Source organism: Polypterus senegalus, chromosome 1, assembly GCF_016835505.1.
Source record: "Polypterus senegalus isolate Bchr_013 chromosome 1, ASM1683550v1, whole genome shotgun sequence".
Lineage (NCBI taxonomy): Eukaryota > Metazoa > Chordata > Cladistia > Polypteriformes > Polypteridae > Polypterus > Polypterus senegalus.
This window is the reverse complement of record NC_053154.1, coordinates 114,971,420-114,991,221: the sequence shown is the minus strand read 5'-3', so window position 1 is coordinate 114,991,221 and position 19,802 is coordinate 114,971,420. Positions and strand designations below refer to the sequence as shown.

The 19,802-nt window shown below is 37.2% G+C and overlaps 1 protein-coding gene across 3 annotated transcripts in view; it reads left to right on the top strand.

Moving 5' to 3' along the window:
- ift80 (intraflagellar transport 80 homolog (Chlamydomonas)) overlaps positions 1-19,802 on the top strand; it is a 261,632-nt gene that overhangs the window by 32,470 nt on the left and 209,360 nt on the right. For all 3 annotated transcript variants that reach the window (XM_039756563.1, XM_039756573.1, XM_039756581.1), the window contains exons 4-5: positions 8,199-8,309; positions 15,066-15,134. In XM_039756563.1, the coding sequence (XP_039612497.1) occupies positions 8,199-8,309; positions 15,066-15,134 (180 nt within the window). The remainder of the gene's footprint in view (positions 1-8,198; positions 8,310-15,065; positions 15,135-19,802) is intronic.

Genomic DNA, 19,802 nt, shown 5'->3' with positions numbered 1-19,802 from the left:
TATACAAAGAGATCCTTAACAAATAATTATTGGCATATTTTCCCTCAGTTTAAAAGGTTTAATTTTCTTCTTAATAAAATTTTAATGCAGTACTGCCGCATAAGCCTTGGTATTTTGCTAGTATATATATATATATACATATATAATACACCGATCAACATACTGTCAAATAAACGACCCACACACCATAGCGCAACATGAGAGGCTTCGCCTTTAGCGCTGACGCCTGAGGTTACATTCAGAGAGTGGTGCAGTGAGTGTGTACTGCCTGATGAGCCCAGAATTAGGGCGAAGCACATGCCGCGTACTGTTTGCATTATTTGATAGTAAAACCTATTTCAATATATTCAATATATATAATAATATTCCTGTCTGTTTTACCATTCCTACCAAAGATATTTCTGTCGACAAATAAAATTCCTTCTATTTAAAATTTAAATAGAACTTGAACAAATACGATAGTTCATAATATCCACGCAGACTTGCACGTAAGAGCGGGAGTTATCCGTTTTAACAAGCAGCGTATTGCACTGATACGAAATAGCTGTGTGTGTATATATGTAGATATGTATGTATATGTATATATGTTTATATTAGCAGAATACCAGGCGCTTCGCAGGCGAAGTAAGTAGTTTTAAAGAAGGTACGAAAAAGAAAAGGAAAAATTTTAAAAATAACGTAACATGATTGTTAATGTAATTGTTTTGTCATTGATATGAGTGTTGTTCTCATATCTATCTATCTATCTATCTATCTATCTATCTATCTATCTATATCTATATCTATATCTATATCTATATCTATATCTATATATATATACATATACATATATATATATATATATATATATATATATATATATATATATATATATAGCAAATATCAAGGCTTTGGCAGCGGAGAAATGTGTTAAAGGAGGAAAGAGAAAGAAAAGGAAACATTTTGAAAATAACGTTAACATGATTGTAAATGTAATTGTTTTGTCACTGTTATGAGTGAGTCGCTGTGATATATATATATATATATAGCAAAATACCAGCATACTTGCGATGTCATGTGTTAAAGAAGTTATGAAAAGAAAAGGAAACATTTTAAAATAATATAACATGATTGTCAAAGTAATTGTTTTGTGTATTTGTGTTTGCAGCGTCACGAAGTTGTTTACGGTAGCTGCATTAGAAAAATGTACCACGACATCTGACACTCCCCTTTTACTGTTTTCTCACAGCTTGGATTGCTGCTGTCATATATATATAAACACACACATACATACATACATACATATATACATAATATATATATATATATATATATACATACATATACTTGTGTGTATGTTTGTATGTGTCTATATGTGTGTGTATAGCTTTGGTCACTGAGTGCAAGGGAAAAATAATAAATATAGTCTATAAGTTATTAAACAGTAAAACATTAACGTTTTAAGAAGTACAGGTACATTGAGCACTACTGGAGTGGTTATGGTAAACTACATTTTAAAGACTGTGTAACACAACAGGTAAGTAACTAACAGCAGCTAAAATGTATATGGATCATCTCGGTAGTAGATCCCTTTTGAAAGGCGCTACACGGCGGCTGTGGTATAGAAATTACATTTTCTATGTGAGCGTTCAAATTTGTGCCTCTGGTAATGTGCCTTACCGGCATTTAAAGAAAATTAGTTTTGTGTCCTCTGCAGTGTTAAGAGAGAAAGGCTTTGGTTTGGGATAAAAGGAAAAAAGGTGTAAAGAAAGGAAAGTTGCCTTTTTCTTTATATAGTATAGAGAGATGTGTTCGCTGGCGTTATGATCGCCTTTTGGGACAGTCGCGGTGGGTCTTGTGTAGACTGGTGAGGCGTCCCGCCATTAATCGGCTGTGATGGCACTGTCAGTCCTCCACTTTCGTATCGTGTGTCATAATCCGAGCTGAGGACCTCATAATCGTTATACGCAAAAGAAAGTGTGAATCGCCTTTAATATTATTTTGCCGTGGTGTAGAAAAGGGGTCCGTGTTTGCACTTGTCTGGGCTATAGCACAGGGGGAGGGAGAGAAAAATTAAAAGCGCTCACTTTGACTTAAGGCAGAAGCGCAGTCAGCGTCTCAAAGGCGGCACAGCTATGCACGCTGGCTGCTCGACTTTTGCTGGGCAGGAGACCCCTTTTGTACACACGTTCATGATATCAAAAGTCTCAGCGCTCTTTGGAGGTCATTCATATATTATATATATAGCAAAATACCCGCCGCGGAGAAGTAGTGTGTTAAAGAAGTAATGAAAAAGAAAAGGAAACATTTTAATAATAACGTAACATGATTGACATTGTCATGAGTGTTGCTGTCATATATATATGCCTGCCTAAATAAGTCACCCTCGCTTTGCTCTTACTTTTTTACCGTTCATTTAATCATGGCTAGTGGCGGAAAAATTATAAAATGGAAGGAGGATGGCTTTACCAAAACAATTATTGATGGCGAATCTATTATTCATAAAGCTTGAATTGGTGATCTGTTTTTCTGTGTTAACCTCATATTTTTCATACTTCTTCTCAAACTAAGGTGGTGCGAGGGTAAAATGAATCGGGATGCGCTGATCAATGTAATCGTGTACCAGGAAATCATGCATTGACAAAAGCTCCCTTTGCTTGTAATGCAAAGTGTGATTAAATGCATTATTTTTAACGCGTTATGGAGCACATGCATGAAGCTTCTCAGCTGTGCTTGTGCTAAGAAAAGGAAAGATTTTAAAAATAGCGTAACACGATTGTCAATGTGACCTTTTGTAAGTAGTGCCTGGAGGATTCAGTGTGTGAGAAACTCTAGAGACAGCGTGTGTATTAACTTGTGGATTTTTCTGTGAGTATTTGGTGGCAGTCTGACGGTTGCTTGGAAGACGGCGTTAGCCGTGGAGCTCAGCTCAGAGCAAAATGAGGTGGGAGGGAGATGATGACGTGACTCCCCACCCGCCTTAACTGTCAATCCCCACAAACACAGTCTCTGGAATTTGCATAAGCACACCCTTCACCTACAATTTTAACTTAGTTACAAAGTGATCAAAACTCTCGTTTATATCCTCGTCCCTCTCATTAAACTTGTATCCCGCATTACCTGTGGGCATGTGAAACGCCCAGCGGTAGCCTGTCTATGAACTTAATTTAAAGTTTAGGTTTACACCTTGCTTTCTTTCCAGGCAGCACACTCATGAATATGGTAAACTTTTGTAAGTAAGCTGTAAGGCATGAGCCTGCCAAATTTCAGCCTTCTACCTACACGGGAAGTTGGAGAATTAGTGATGAGTCAGTGAGTGAGTGAGTGAGGGCTTTGCCTTTTATTAGTATAGAGATAGATATATATATATATATATATATATCTCTATATATATATATATCATTTATTGTGGCGAGTTGCTGGGGCTACGACCCGGCCGGGATGCCTGGAAGGACCGGAAGCTGGGTTGTACGTCCTCCGGGCCACGAGGGGGCAACCGCCCTGGAACAGAGGAGGACCACAGGCTTATGCCTATTTTAACCTGTGGCCACCGCCACGGGGTGCCCCAAGTCTGAGGGCCCGGGATTGATTTACTTCCGCCACACTCGGGAAGATGGAGGAGAATCCCTCCAGGGACGCCCGGAGTGCTTCCAGGTGATCTTCCGCCACACCAGGAAGTGACGTCAGAGGGAGCACCTGGAACACATCCAGGAGAGAATAAAAGGGCCCGCCTTCCTACAGTCGGGGAGGTAGAGTCGAGGCTCCCTTAGAGAGAGGAAAAGCAGTCCCAGGGACAGTGTGACAAGGGACAGAAAGAGAAAGGCTCGGGATTAAGGTGATTTGGGCAAGATGGCACAGTGGACTGTGCGGGACTGAGTTGTGTGTGGGGAATGGATGAAAAATAAAAGACCTTTGATAAAGGTGCGGTGTCTGTCTGATGGTGTCCGGCATGTCGGAACATATATATATATATATATATATATATATATACAGTGCATTCGGAAAGTATTCAACGCTTCACTTTTCCACATTTTGTTATGTTACAGCCTTATTCCAAAATGGATTAAATTCATTTTTCCTCAGAATTCTACACACAACACCCCATAATGACAAAGTGAAAAAAGTTTACTTGAGGTTTTTGCACATTTATTAAAAATAAAAAAATTGAGAAATCACATGTACATAAGTATTCACAGCCTTTGCTCAATACTTTGTTTGTATGTATGTATGTATGTATGTATGTATGTATGTGTGTGTGATATATATATATATATATATATATATATATATATATATATATATATATATATATATATATATATATATATATATATATATATATATATATATATATATATATATATATATATATATATACATATATATATATATATATATATATATACAGTATATATATATATATATATACAGTATATATATATATATATATATATATATATATACAGTATATATATATGTATATCATAATCAGTCAAGGGCTAACATTAACCATTGAAAACCGTAAAAATAAATGCACATATAGGTACTATAGATATAACACAATTTGCATTGAAGAACTTGCACGATTACCAGTCAATCAGAGTAGCCATAGTACCTTTTTCAAGCTCACATCCTGTTAACGTGCACTCTCAAAATACAGTTGACCATAGTAATTAAAATGTGTAAAAAAGGTGTCCATTCAGTTGTATCCTGGTTGATGAAAATGTATGCAGAGGGGGTGAGACATGAATGGCTCTTCCCTGTGAACCGGTTTATCAAACCCCCTAACCTTGCACCATGGAAGTGATGTGTGTAGGTGGGACATCCAAAAATACATGCTCTGACTTTACGTACATAGTAAATGTTAATTAGACATTCCAAAGTGAACATTTTTGTTAAGGGTTAAGAAAGTAGACCTCTAATTTAAGAACTAAATTGAGGTTACATTAATATGGTGGCTATTGTAGAGTATATGCACACTTCTGACTCATCTAATGTGATAAAACTGATGTTCATCAATGGGTGTTCTCTGCAGAGATTGCCTTCTTTTGTACACTCTCCTATTTGAAAAATTCATCCTTTTAGTACAATGCATACTAGCACATATTTTTAAAGTAGTCTTTCAGCTGTTTGGTAGTAGGCATTTTGCTCACAGAACTGTACTCAGTAAACCAAATAATTACAGAAAATGCGTCAGTTTGCAAATACAATGTTGTCAACCCTTTCGTGATAAAAGTCAATTTTTTAATGAAAGAAATCCATAACATGCCTAACAGGGTGTTTATTGGTATATTAAAACTTTCAGTCAAACTACAAGTATGAAACACAACCAAACTTATTGAAATGTAAACAAAGTAACACATTTCCCCATATTTGGAGCCAAGCAAACAGAGTTGGGGTATGAGATTGGCTTTAATTAAAACTGTGTGCAGCGTATAGACTACATAGCAGATTAGTGCTATTTAGTATGATGGTTTACATTATTCTTTACAGAATTGCAATGATTGATCTTGAAGTAGTTTTTTGTTTATATCTGCTCATCAAAAAAGCTTGAGAAAGTGTGGTGAACTGATACTGTATGAAAATGCTGCACTTGTTAAGCTATCAAAATAACTTAATTTTAACTCATTTATACTGTAAACCCTGCTTCACACCTATCAAATTCTGAGCTCCTGGAAGGCACTGGGATGAGCAAAAGATAAATGGTTGGGAACATTCCATGTGTTGCCTCCTTTGTTAAGACAAGCCTTTTAAGCCACTGTTTGCAAACAAACATCGTAATATCTTTAGGTTCAAATGTTTCATTTACATAATAAGCAAAGTATTGATGTACCTTACTTTGACTAACCTCTTTATCAATAAGTTGGGTACGTCTAGCGTTATTTACCTGTTCCATCCATTTTTTTTGTAACTGATTGGCTTTTCTACAGTCGTGGGGAGGTAGAGTCGAGGCTCCCTTAGAGAGAGGAAAAGCAGTCCCAGGGACAGTGTGACAAGGGACAGAAAGAGAAAGGCTCGGGATTAAGGTGATTTGGGCAAGATGGCACAGTGGACTGTGCGGGACTGAGTTGTGTGTGGGGAAATGGATGAAAAAATAAAAGACCTTTTGATAAAGGTGCGGTGTCTGTCTGATGGTGTCCGGGCATGTCGGAACAATATATATATATATATACAGTGCATTCGGAAAGTATTCACAACGCTTCACTTTTTCCACATTTTTGTTATGTTACAGCCTTATTCCAAAATGGATTAAATTCATTTTTTTCCTCAGAATTCTACACACAACACCCCCATAATGACAACGTGAAAAAAGTTTACTTGAGGTTTTTGCAAATTTATTAAAAATAAAAAAATTGAGAAATCACATGTACATAAGTATTCACAGCCTTTGCTCAATACTTTTGTTTGTATGTATGTATGTATGTGTGTGTATATATATATATATATATATATATATATATATACCTGTTCCATCCATTTTTTTTGTAACTGAATTGACGACCTCTGTAACGAAGCTCAGCTATCGTTTTCTGCTATTCACACAGACACAACACCACTGTGGAGTTAGATTACTGCCAAAATCCATGAGCGAGTACCTTGCGTCTTTGCTATTAAAGACACAGATCTTCCATTTCAATAAAGGTCATATAAAGCAGTTTGAGTCCTGTTTTCATGTAGTAAGATTGCCACGTTTTGCATAATGATTTATTTATTTATTTTTTTTAAATTAGTACTTTATTGCTTTTTTCGTACTTGTATACTGTGCAACACTAATATGTAATTTAAAAAATGGAACAGCTGTGGGGTTTTCAATTCAATTCTTTATTGTCATGTGTAGAAGTACCACGTACAATGAAATGCTTGTTTGCATGTGCTCCCTCAGACAGTGAACATAGACAAAAAAACACAATAAATATAAATAAAACCAGATTCCTAGGAATAAATGGAGACAGTAGCAGAAGTATATGTGCAGGTAGCAGTGGAGGTGACACAAGGTTACTGATTGTTAATGAGTCTGATTGCAGTTGGGTAGAAACTGTTCCTGAACCTGGAGATGTGTGTCCAAATGGACTTTAGTCGCTTCCCAAATGGGAGGAGGGTGAAAAGTGACAATGCAGGGTGGCTGGGGTCACATCCTGATACGGTTCACTTTCCTGAGACAGCCTTGTGTGGATGTCATGGATCACAGGGATCTGTGTGCCCGTTATCTGTTGTGCTGTATTCACCACACTCTGCAGAGCTCTGCAGTCTTGAACTGAGCAATTGCTGTACCAGGATGTGATGCATCCTGTCAGAATGGATTCCACAGTACATCTGTAGAATCTGCACAGGGTTGTGGGGGACATCCGGGTCTTACTCAGTCTCCTGAGGAAATAGAGGCATCATTGAGCTTTCTTGACTACTGCCACAGTGTGACTTGACCATTTAAGGTCATCGGTGAGGGTGACCTTGAGGAACCTAAAGCCGCTGACCTGCTCCACAGCCTCACCTCTGATGTAGATCTCCTTAGTTTTGCTAATATTGAGAGTGAGGTTGTTATCCTGACACCATAATGGCAGGAGTCTGACCTCCTCCCTGTAGGCCGTCTCATCGCCCTCGCTGATCAGACCTATTACAGTGGTCTCGTCCGCAAACTTGAGGATGGTGTTAGAGCTGTACTTAGCCATGCAATCATGGGTGTATAGAAGCAGGGGGCTCAGCATGCTGCCCTGCAGGGTGCCAGTGTTGATGGGGATAATAGATTAAGGTTTTTCCACCAATATGCACTTGCTGATGTCTGCCCGTGAGGAAGTCCAGTACCCAATTGCACAATGAAGAGCTAAGCCCCAGATCCAGGAGTTTACTGATGAGCTGGGATGGAATGATGGTGTTAAATGCAGAGCTGTAGTCCACAAACAGCAGCCTGGCATAACAGTTCTTGTTTTCCAGATGAGACAGGGTGGTATGAAGTGTTATGGAGTTGGCATCCTCAGTGGACCTGTTGCAACGGTAGGCAAACTGGAGGGGGTCCAGACTGTCAGGGATGATGTCCTTGATGTGTTCTAGCATGGTTTTGCCGAACATGCTAATTTGTCATTCTCTATAGCATTAACACCTCATCCTACAACTTGATCCAGATCTGTACTAGTCATGAAAAAGATTGCTTCAGATGTACTTAAGTCTTCTGCAATTTACTTAAAAAATGTTATTTTTATTTATTTATTTATTTATTTTTACAGGGAAGTTCCACCTAGTTTCAAAAAGTGGTCGAATTGAAAAGACTATTGAAGCCCACCGTGGTGCAGTACTAGCAGGAAGATGGAATTATGATGGAACTGCTTTAGTCACAGGTGAGATTTATGAAATTGCAATAAATTATTTGTCTTGGTTTGTTTCAAAAGAAAAAGTCATTTTGAAAAACATGCTAAAGAATATCATTAGCTCTTTTTATATTTCTGTATCTTAAATGTGAGGAATGAACTTCCATGTCTTTAGCAAGCAGTTTGCTACTGATTGTACACGTTGTTGTATTTTTGATACTTTGGAATTTTATTCCATGCTTTTAGTATTAAAGTTAAAAATGTTTTTGCCGTATTCTTATCAATTATTTTTAAGTAATTCACAAACCACTTTAGTAAAAATGTAGTATAAGTGTAATGGAGAGTGTATCAGACGAATATGCCCCCTGGAGGTGGTTTCTTGCCTTTATTTTTGCTGCTATGTCCTTTAGTTCCCTGCCACCTTTTCACAGAAAAAAGAAAGTAAACACAATAAACAGAAATGATTATACATACTAAAAAGGACGACTTGGTAGTATCTATAGTCCTTCTGCCTCTAAATCGACCAAGTGTAAATGGATGGGGAATCATAGAAGTGTAATTAGGAATGATAATCTAGTAGGATAGCCTCAGATTTTCTTATTTATTAGCTTTCAGATCTGGCATTTCCCAGGTTGGCATAAAGTCAGGAGATGAAGATCCTAGGAGATGTTTAACACTAGAATCCTTGAAGCCTACCACAAAAAACTCGTAATCCTGGCCCCTCTTAAATCCCTTTGCACCTCTCCATCAGCATCTTTTGTTTTGTAGATGTGTTGATTAGCGCAAGCAGCCTGCTGTCTCATCCCCCACCTTGATGGAGCTCAACTCTCCCAGCTCAAACCAAGGCTCCTTATCTCCATGCGAGGTGCCTGGAGTTGTATAGGGTAAATAATACAGTATATCGTTATTTGGAATACATGCATTTCATGTGTGTTCCGTGTCTACAAAGGTCTGGGTTTGTGTAGGATGAAAGGAAATGCGAGGCAAGAAATGCTGAATACATACCTAAAGCAGAAACTTTTCCCATGTTATACTAATAATGACACGAAATGTATATAATGTGTGAAGACTTTAGTCAAAATATCAAATAAACACGTGTGCTTTTATTCAAGAGTATAACCAAAGGAAAAAAAAATAATTTGATTTACATGTCAATGTCAATTCGCTAAAAACCCAAGCTCAAATGTCAATTGACAGGAAGTTGATATGTATTCATTATGGTGCAGAGGTAAGAACTGCTGCCTTATAACCCAAAGGTACCGAATTCGAGACTGGGCGCTCTGCATTTTTGAGGAGTGAGCTGCTATTATTATTATTATTATAAAAAACATTTGATTTGAGTCTGCAACTCCCAGTATAAATTTTAGCTACTTGTAAAAGTGAGCGCTTGTTTTTTGTATTATTCAGTTTTATTCTCTCAGTGACATTCACGTGGTACAACAAATTTGCCTCTCCTCCTCTGAGTTGATGGCATTTATCTCCATTCTTTTCACAAGAGCAGCGATGACCACTGTTGGTGCTGTGCTTGATGCCTGTTTAGAACTATTTGTTGTACCAGCAATCAAAGATACAATGTCCCGTGACTGCTATCAGACTACCATGCAGCATTTGCACTTTGACAACAAAGACATCCATGCAGAATGTGCAGAATTCTTACTGCTAAAGGACTTGCCATAGTAGTACCTTCAGAAGACACATTCAGGTGTGCCTGAGAGAATTGATGCTGTTTTTAAAATGGGAGCTGTACTTTCCTGGAAATGTATTGATTAATAATTACATATACTGTACATCACTTTTTTTTAATTCCCATTTTACAGTATTTTTTCCCACAGGTGCCTCATTTTTCACAGTACATTATATATACTGCGTATGAACTAGTGTAATAATGTTAAACTTCCAGCTAAATAATTGTGCAGGAGCAAATGTGAACTGACAAATAATAATAGAAGGATAGAAGGAAATTGCAATGATTCTGATTTCTTAGGAAACTGAGCGTGGAAGCTGTTTGAGACAGAGACTGATGTAATAATTTGCTAACATCATTGTGAGTTGAAGTGGAAGGTGTGCTGAATGTTTTTGTGTATTTTAATTAACTCTCACACAGCACTAACACATTTTGCATGTAAAAACTTTTGTTTTTCGGTTGCCAGTAAAGAGCAATGTAAGAGTTTTTAAAGCATTTTTTTCCCCACATGAACATGCAATCCCAACAACCCGGCCCAAAATTACCCACCCCTCAAAAATCCGCCCATTTGTTAGTGAAGAGAGATTCACTGATTTTGATTTTGACGACGATGCTGTGATCTTTTAGCAGTGTCCTGGTTCAAAACCAAGATCCAGTCCTTTAATGACATTTTGGGCACAGCCATTAGCAGTGTATCTGTCTGTTGAGAGAATGTTGACCTTATCAAGAGGTTTACTTACCTTGATAGCGACATTCATGTCTCTGATGACTCTTCCTATTTAATAGTTAATAATTATTTGCATTTATATAGCACTTTTCTCAGTACTAAAAACACTCAGCAATTGCGGGTTAAGGGCCTTGCTCAAGGGCCCAACAGAGCAGAGTCTCTATTGGCATTTACGGGATTCAAACCAGCAACCTTCCGATTGCCAGTGCACATCCCTAGCCTCAGAGCCACCATTCTGCCGTCTATTTTTTTTTTTCAACTTCACATCGGCAACATAATGTATAGCACTGAGAAAAAAAATAAAAGACACGGTGAAAACGTGTATTTTGTGATTAAAGTGGAAATTTCGGCTTTAATCTCGAAATGTCCACTTTAACCTCGTAGTTTATTATTAAAGCAGACCATCGTAAACGTCATCCCAGTTTTTAATCGCTACAAGCTTCTTGGACCTGACAGCAGGTAAAGTAAAAAAAAATAAAAAACAGACGGCACAAAAGATGGTGTGTGAGACTTTTAAAATGTATCGTGTCATTACGATCGGGAATATGACGGCGCTTGAATATAAAAGCACCACGAATGCATCTGTATGTCGGCATTTTGTTTCACCACTTTGAATCATTCATCAAACAGCAAAGCGCGCACATCGATCCCCGAAGGATCTCTATAGAGGCTTGCAGTCACATGTAGATAGTAAACAGAGACTCTGACGTCACGTTCCGACTTTTAGCACACTGCGCCCCCCAACTTTTTGCTGGTACTGCAGCTCGCGCACGCGTCGCGTTAATTTCTGAGGACCTGCTCAGAGGATGCGTGAAATGAGCGCTGGGAGCGTGTGGCAGCCATGATGCGGGCGCGTACGCGTTCTGAGCGTGAAGTATAAACCGGCCCTAATATAGCTACAAAAGGGCAACGGTCCAAGTCTTTAGAGTTCTGGTGCTTCCTGTTTTATGATTGCGAGACATGGAAGCTATCCAGTGACCTGAGATGAAGAGTGGACTACTTTGGTACTGTGTCTCCTAAAAGAATCCTTGGGTATTGTTGGTTCAACTTTGTGTCAAATTAGCAGTTGCTCACAGAGTCCTGAATGAAGCACATTACCTGCATTGTGAGGGACCCTCTGTTATAGCACTATGACCATGTGGTATAATTTCCCAGAGAGTGATCCAACTCATGGGATCCTCCATTTTGAGGACGCGAGTGGATGGACCAGGCCAGTGGGATGCCTACGTAACACCTGACTATGGAAGATAGATGGTCATTTCTGGAGGGTGGGAATGGACTGTGTGTCTGCCTAGAGGGCTTGCTAACTGGGATCTCAAGCTTTTTCATGGTGTGGAGGGTGCAACAACATGCGTATACTTCCTAACCTGACCTAAACAGCAGCAAAGACAGCCAAGTGTTTTGAAAACTTGTTAAAACCTGTAGCATTTGATGTGCATCATGGGACAGAATGAAGAAAACGCAGTTGTGGAATCTGGCAAATCTATATAATAAAAGGCCATCACGGTGTCCGTGTCCGGGTCCGCGTTCCTTTTGGCTGTATAGCCTCCCCGTAGAAAAGCCCCAGTCCATCCCCTCTCAGAATTCCTGCTTACCCCCCTCCGTTCTTTCCCCTTTGCTTTTTATTTTTCCTGTTCCCGAAAATCTTTTCAAAACAAAAGTAAAGAAATAGAGGGAGCGTCACATTAACGTCTTCTCCCCTCTGCCTATTAAATAATCAATAAAATTAAATAAAAAAATCACGAAAGAAACAGAAACCACAACCTACCCTTCCAGGGTCCACCGCGCTTCTGGCGTTACAGCCAAACACATGGTGTATGTAGGTTATGAGGTGTGACACTAATTAAGGCCCGTACTACAACAGATTATATTGTTGATATACTATTAACTATTTACAGGGATCAACTCTTTTGGGAAAGTTCATAACAAAAAAAAAATTAAATTATAAATAACATGTGCACTTAAGTATTTCGAGCCCAGCGTCTGAGTTGGATGGTTCCCCTGGTCACCAATTCGTGTGTTTCACTATGCCCACTATGCCTTTCCGTCTTCAGCTACCCATGTGCATTTGTACGGAGGAGACCTTACGAACAATGCGAAGCGAAGCGCAACTAAACCTGCTGCTGCGAGAGAGGACACATTTACAGCGTGATCACGAAGCAAAGAGGCAAAGGCGTGACAGTCGCTCGCAAGAAACGGACACTCAGCATTCACACAGATTAGCTCAACAGCGCGTCTTTGCCGCTGCTGAAGGCAACTGAAACTCCTACAGAGAGAGAAAACAGATTACACCGTGATCGCGAAAGAAAAGTGAAAGTAAAAATATTGCCTTCCAAAAGTCAAGGGAAATTACTACAAGATACTAATAAATACTTCACACAAAACGTTGTTTACCAAGAAGTACTCGACTCTGTCCACTCGAATGCCACGGGATTTTGTGACTCCACAGACATTACTATGTGCAATGAAGGTGATGGACGCGATGACACAGTGCTGCATGTCACTGACGAAGTTAATGAAAACCACTCAAATGACCTACATCGCTTTGCATCATCCTCCTCTTCCTTACAACCTTTTACACAACGTATACGATTCTCATTAGTCTGCGTCCCACACTTCGTGAATCATGGGTTTTGTTTTGAAATTTTGTTTCCCATGCAAAAATCAAATGTGGTGCGATGAACGACCCAGTTCACGACTGGCAGCCACGTTTAAACAGGGAGTCCTTCAACTGTGGTCATCCAACGCGCAGCATAGCGCGCGCCAAGGTGCTAGTCTGTGAATAAATAACTGGCAACGTAGCAATGAACAGTTAAGAATAACCACGATTCCTTAGTGGTGAGACATTAAGATATATAAAGAATAATTAGATAGGCCGCTATATAGTACTCATTCAGAAAGGTGTTCACACTAGTAGAGGCTGAAGGGTTTATTTGTAAGTAAGAAAGCATTTATTTTAAGTAGAGTGTAGGTGGTGGACCTGAAAGTTGTAAAGAGTGAAGCTGGCTAAATGACAAAGATGAGATGAGTATAAAAAAGATGGTTACACTTTTTAGAAAGAATGTGCAAAACAGAGGAGGAGGAGGAGGTTTGTCATGTATGCAAAACAGAATTTAAATGCATGTCTTCTTCAATTGGATAATGAACCAAATCTCATTGAAGACATCTGAATTTGTAATTTCAATTCAAATCTTTTTAATAATAATTAAAAGGTAAGTAAGGGTGGGATATTATAGCATTGGGGGACGTTTAATTACCCAGATATTAAATGGGATAACCTTACAAATATGAGAGTGGCGAAGATGTTTTTAGGCTTAATTAATGACTGGTTTCAGCACAATATGTTAAAATGCCAAAGTGTGCAGAATCCTATCTGGATGTAGTATTTTGTAATGACCCTAGCAGTTCAACTACCTGTATATCCTGAATTCTGTCCTGGTTAAGTGACCATCATGTTATATAATTCTCAATGTTTTGGAAAAGCACAGAAACAACATCTAAAACTGTTAAGTTTAATTTTGATAGGGCACATTTTAAAGGCAAGTATCAATGCAAAACCACCACTTTGCGAGTAGGCTTACTCTTGAAAAGTCTGACAGTAGAAGTTGTCAATGGGCTTTTTCTGATAGTTCCTGGGGATGGGTTTAACATTGCTGGTATTTGTGACTGTAAGTGCTGTCATTCTGTATGTTCTATTGGATGGCAATTCTTAAGGTGATAAGTAGGTTTGTAGTATTTCCAGTTTTACTTTGCAAAAGTACAACAATACACAGCACCACTCTATGATGTGTCAAATTTTAAATAGTCTAAGGATTGCCACACCATTGATGTACTTTTTACCTTTTTTTATACACTATCTTTTTTTTTTTTTTTAATTTTATGGCAGCTGAGTTGTTGCTTTCTTTACTGGCACTTAAAGATTCCGCTGATTGAATGTTCATCCCTTTAATGGCGGTTGTGTATCTGGAACAGTAGCATGCGGTATGCACCCACTGCTACAGTATCTCAATTAACCTCGCTGTGCCTTTTTTTTTTTTTTCTTTCCTCTCTCTTTTTTAAAAACACTGTTTTTAAAAGAGTAATATATGAGTGGTTGGAACTGGAGATGTTTTTGTGGTGTGTTAGACTGTTGTATGTGTTAAACAATGTTCCTTATCGACAGTATATCAAAGTTTTGTATTTTCATGTTGTTTAAATTTTATGTGATGATCAATGCAAATATCATTTCTATTGTCCAGCCTTACCATTCTGGGTTTATGCGAGCCAAAACATGTTACCTTGAATCAATTCTGGCTTTAATTTACACATGTGAAGAATTTTCAGCATTGAATCATTTTTTTTTATATATTTCTTTTCCTTGTATTTTCTCTTGCAGCTGGTGAGGATGGTCAGATTAAAATATGGTCAAAAAGTGGAATGTTGAGATCCACTCTAACTCAACAAGGTAAAGTTCCATATTTATTTATTTTTTTGGTCCAGTTTTTTTAGGTTTAGTAATATTGTTTATTCACAAAAAAATCTAAATGCCATATATATTTGTAGATAAGCTGAGAATTTTTGGATCCCAAATAGACCCAAAAAATTGTGTTAAACTTATCTGCTTGTCAGAGCTCAAATATTTTTACTTTAATGTTCTTCACTTCAAGTGCTCTGAAATCCTTATACAGAAAGTAATGACAATGAGATGTACTGTACACTTTACTAGAATTTGAAGCATAATTCTCACATTGTAACTAATTTCCCAATTACTTAGATAACAGAAGAGTTGTCATTCATTATATGTTCAGCTTTTCCTAACAATTAAATTGATCCAACAGTCACAAAAATTTATAAAATACTTAATCAGAAGCTGGTTAGTATTTGTAAAGAATGTATAGTTGTGGGGCAACCTCCACAGTAGAATGCAAGCTCTGTATAGTAAATATTGGTAGGGTGTTGTACGCTGTTCGCCATTGTGGATGCAATAAAAAGTCAAGCAAAATTACACCTATTGGCTCATTGCAAACTGCCTTAAAGAAGGGGCCTGAGTTGCCTCGAAAGTTTGCATATTGTAATCATTTGAGTTAGCCAATAAAAAGTGTCATTTTTCTTGACTTCTCATTATAATATTGTACGAGCTGTCATATCAAACCTGAGGAACATCTGCAAAGATATCTGCATGACACTCTGGGCACCCAACCACTTGTTTAAGAAATCATGTAAAATTTGCAATGCATTGGTAGGAAGAGCAAGAAACTGGCAAAAACAGAGTACTATCACTTATTTATTTTCACCTAAAGCATTACAGAAGGTTAATGGTTAAATTTATGTTGTTCCTTAATTTTCTAGCTCATTTATTACACAAAATAAATATTTCCATGCATTCTGTTCTTTTTCCTTGACATTAAGGTAAATATTCAGTATCACTCTATACTTCAGTCTAAAACAAAAACATTAAATATGGTTTCCATATTTCTTTATTTGAATATTAATGATTTTAATCATGTCCATAACAACAGTCTGCCTGATGTGTGCAGAATACATTTTGTAACATTACCCACCCTACTAAGTCTGTTTAACCAGCTCACAAGGTGGTCTAGAATAGTACGCAACTTTGTTCCCCTGCTCCTACACCAAGAAGCACAATGCAACTGCACAGTTAGTCTTGATTAACTCCATGTCTGCTGCTCTGGGGCACACTGCAGCTGCTAAATCTAAAAGCTATTCTTATTACTGTAAATGCGTACTATCTGTACAGGAATATCCTGAGCTCTCACTTGAAATGACCCAAACTGTTTTCTCGTGTTCTGCATGAAAACATGAGAAATTTTTCTTGAACATCACTACAAATTATTTGGGCTAAGTAAGATATTAGATTTTTTTTATATGGATTATTCATTTAATTTACAGGAATTAAAAAAAATAATGTTAAAAATAATATTGGGTAAAGTAAACTTGTCAGAAATCAGAAAAGTTTATAAACTTTGCAAAAATGCTCCAGATTCGGTTTTATAAAATATGCTCACTATACAACTGTGTAGGTAACATGGAAGGCTGCATGGATACTTTACATAAAGGCAAAACTGCTTATCTTCAGTAAAGGTACTGAGATCTCACTCAAGTATTGTACTGACTTCTTCATGGTTCAAGTAAGGAAAATGCATGAGCCTGATAATTCAGTTTAACAAGAAAAGTAGGTAGGAGGTTCAAAACAGGAAAATGGCAAGAATGATGCAGAACAGAACCGATTCTAAAAGACTGTATTGAACTATTTACTGCCTTCCCTACTGTTCTAGCCATCGGGAAGGCCTTTACTAAGCTGCGCTGGCAGCTGTTAGTTCCCATTAGAAGGACTGTTATTACACAGAGGACAAAACCAAGTCTGTTTTCCCAATTCATTCTGCCTTTTCACTGATCCAGGAGACGCCACTTACCCTTCTGTGTTTCTCTGTCTCTCTCACAAACTTTTTGGTAAAACTATACTTGACTACACTCCTGCTTCAAGTTTAGCACAGCCCTCTTTCCCTGTCATTACTCTCCAGATCGCCTCCTCCTTTGTTCATTGAGAAAAAAAAAATTAAATCACACATACTTGTGGATAAGACTACCTTCAATCGTGTGTTAAAAAAAGAAAAATTACTATGTGAGGTTATAAAATATTCTATTATTTCTCAATAGAATATTTTATAACCTCATATAGTATTTTCACACACGCAGGTAATTTTATATTTAATAAAAGTATTGCATTAGGTTTCTTGTTAAAAAATTGAAGGTAGTCTTATCCACAAGTATGTGTGATTTAATTTTTTATTTTAAAACTAGGGTGTTGTACCGTGTTAGCCATTATGAATGTAGAGAAAAGTCAAGCAAAATGACTCCTTTTATTGGCTAACTAAAAAAATTGCAATATGCAACCTCTCGAGGCAACTTGGGCCCCTTCTTCAGGCTTCATTTTTTATTTTAAACAAATTTTGAAAGTCTATATTGCATCATTTTGGAAAAAAGATAAATGTTCTGAATACTTTTGCAGTTGCTATTTTTAATGTGATTGAACCATTAAATGCATCTTTATAGTTTGATTTTTCACAATTTTATAGTTTTTATTTGATAAAAGCATTATTTGCATCACTTTTACAGGAATAATTGACTAATAAAATTGATAGATGGTTTTTAAGTCACTGCCTTTGCAAGTAAAGATGCAGCTTTACTTAGATTGCAAAGGTGAAAACAACTGAACAAGCTGTGTTACGGTGTTTAGTCCTGTAGTTAGGTAAAATAAGTCATATTTCTAAATTTAAATTGTTAATGTTAATCTTGTATTCTCATCTCCTCTTACAAATGTCTGACAATGCAAATTAAATGATTATAGCTCATCTGGTATGTTAACATTATTTCACAATCAAGGCACAAATTGTTTTTTGAAATAATTCCATAATGTGATAAAAGTGACAATAATGAGTGTGTGTGTGAGAGGTACATTTTCCTACTTCAGATTCAAAGCATTTCCAGACATGACTTTCACTGTTTTTGATTTCGACACGTGTTGATATGGTTATTTATCATCACCACTGTGGGTCATTTCGCATCTAGTTTTTACTCAGTATTTTCTTGTTTTAATTGTGCCTTCACAAGATTTTGGCGTACTTGCAGTCATGCATGAGAGGGGTACCAACTTCCTTGGTGCTTCTGATGTTGTTGTTAAAAAGCTGGTATCATGTTTTCTAAACTTTGGTATCGACTTGGTACCGAAATGTATAAGTTCTTCTGAGATCACTAATAACAACACTATGCCATGACATGTTGGGGCAAGAGGTTGTGCCTATTTTTGGGGTCATGGGATCTTTGAGTGCACTGAGTGCCATACTTAAGTTCTAAATAAATATAAGACATCCACACATTGTTACACCTTCTGCTGTGTGCTTCAGAGTGGGATTCGCACCTGTAGAGATTAGCTGTTCATCTTCTCTGCATTTTACAAAGACATGTTGGATTTATCGGACCAAAGGACAAATTTCCACTCTTCTGCTTTGCTTGCCATGAAGGTGTAATTCACATAGCCCCTTCTGAAAAGTTGATGTTGAAATGTTTCTGCTGCTTGAGCTCTGAGAAACATTTGGTTGGGTTGTAATCTGAGCTACAGTTAACTGATCATTCCTGAGGCTAGTGACATTTAATAAACAACAATAATCGTAATAATACTTTTTTTATATGGTGCCTTTCTCAAACCCAAGGAAACTATACACATTAAAAAATGTAAGAACCTAGGTTCAAATAAAAATAACAAAATAAAACTGACTACAGAACAGTGTAGTCACAACATAGTTACATTTTTTTCAAGGCCTGAAATGCAATACTGGAGAAAAATAATTAAACAAAATTTTAAATTTTTTATTTTTAAAGAAGGAAATGAACAGAAGTTGTGAAAATGCTGAGTTAGCATGAGGTGCAGATGCAAGGGACCATGACACTGAAGTCTCATCCGTGTTACTGTGTTTTAATTTAAATTTACTGACATTAGTCTCACCTTTTGTCCATACTACCCAACCCATTTCAACCCACAATAATTAAGACTTTTGAAAATACACTCCAGAGCTGTGTACTTCATCATTGTAATGTGGTTGGACAAAAACACAGGTTTTCAAACTGCAGACTATAATTGCTCTCTGATTGTTTTTGTTTGTGTGTCTCTTCCCTGATTTGTATTCTGCTCATTACATCTTATGCCCTGACTGATTACTTTTCATGGAAGATAAACATATTCAAACATACCAGATGTGGAATATTTGCTTTCTGTAGTGATTTTTGTATTGCTTACCTGTATGAATGTACATTTTTTTTTTTTTTTTCCCCCCAGTTTGAATGTTGTTTACATCGGCAAAAGACCAATACTTTACCAGTGCTGTAGTAATTCTCATGGCAGCCAGTGCAAATACTAAAGGACTGGAATGATATCCTATGCTTGTTTGATATGTGTGTTATGGCTATATTGAATTCTATGGAGTATTTTATTAGGAAAGTCCACAAAGGGGAAGTTATAATGGTTAAAACAATGAGTCATGAAAGCATGCTCAAGCATTTCAGCATCTCTCCTCTATAATAATAAGCAAAGATGAATAACATTATCAAAGTGATG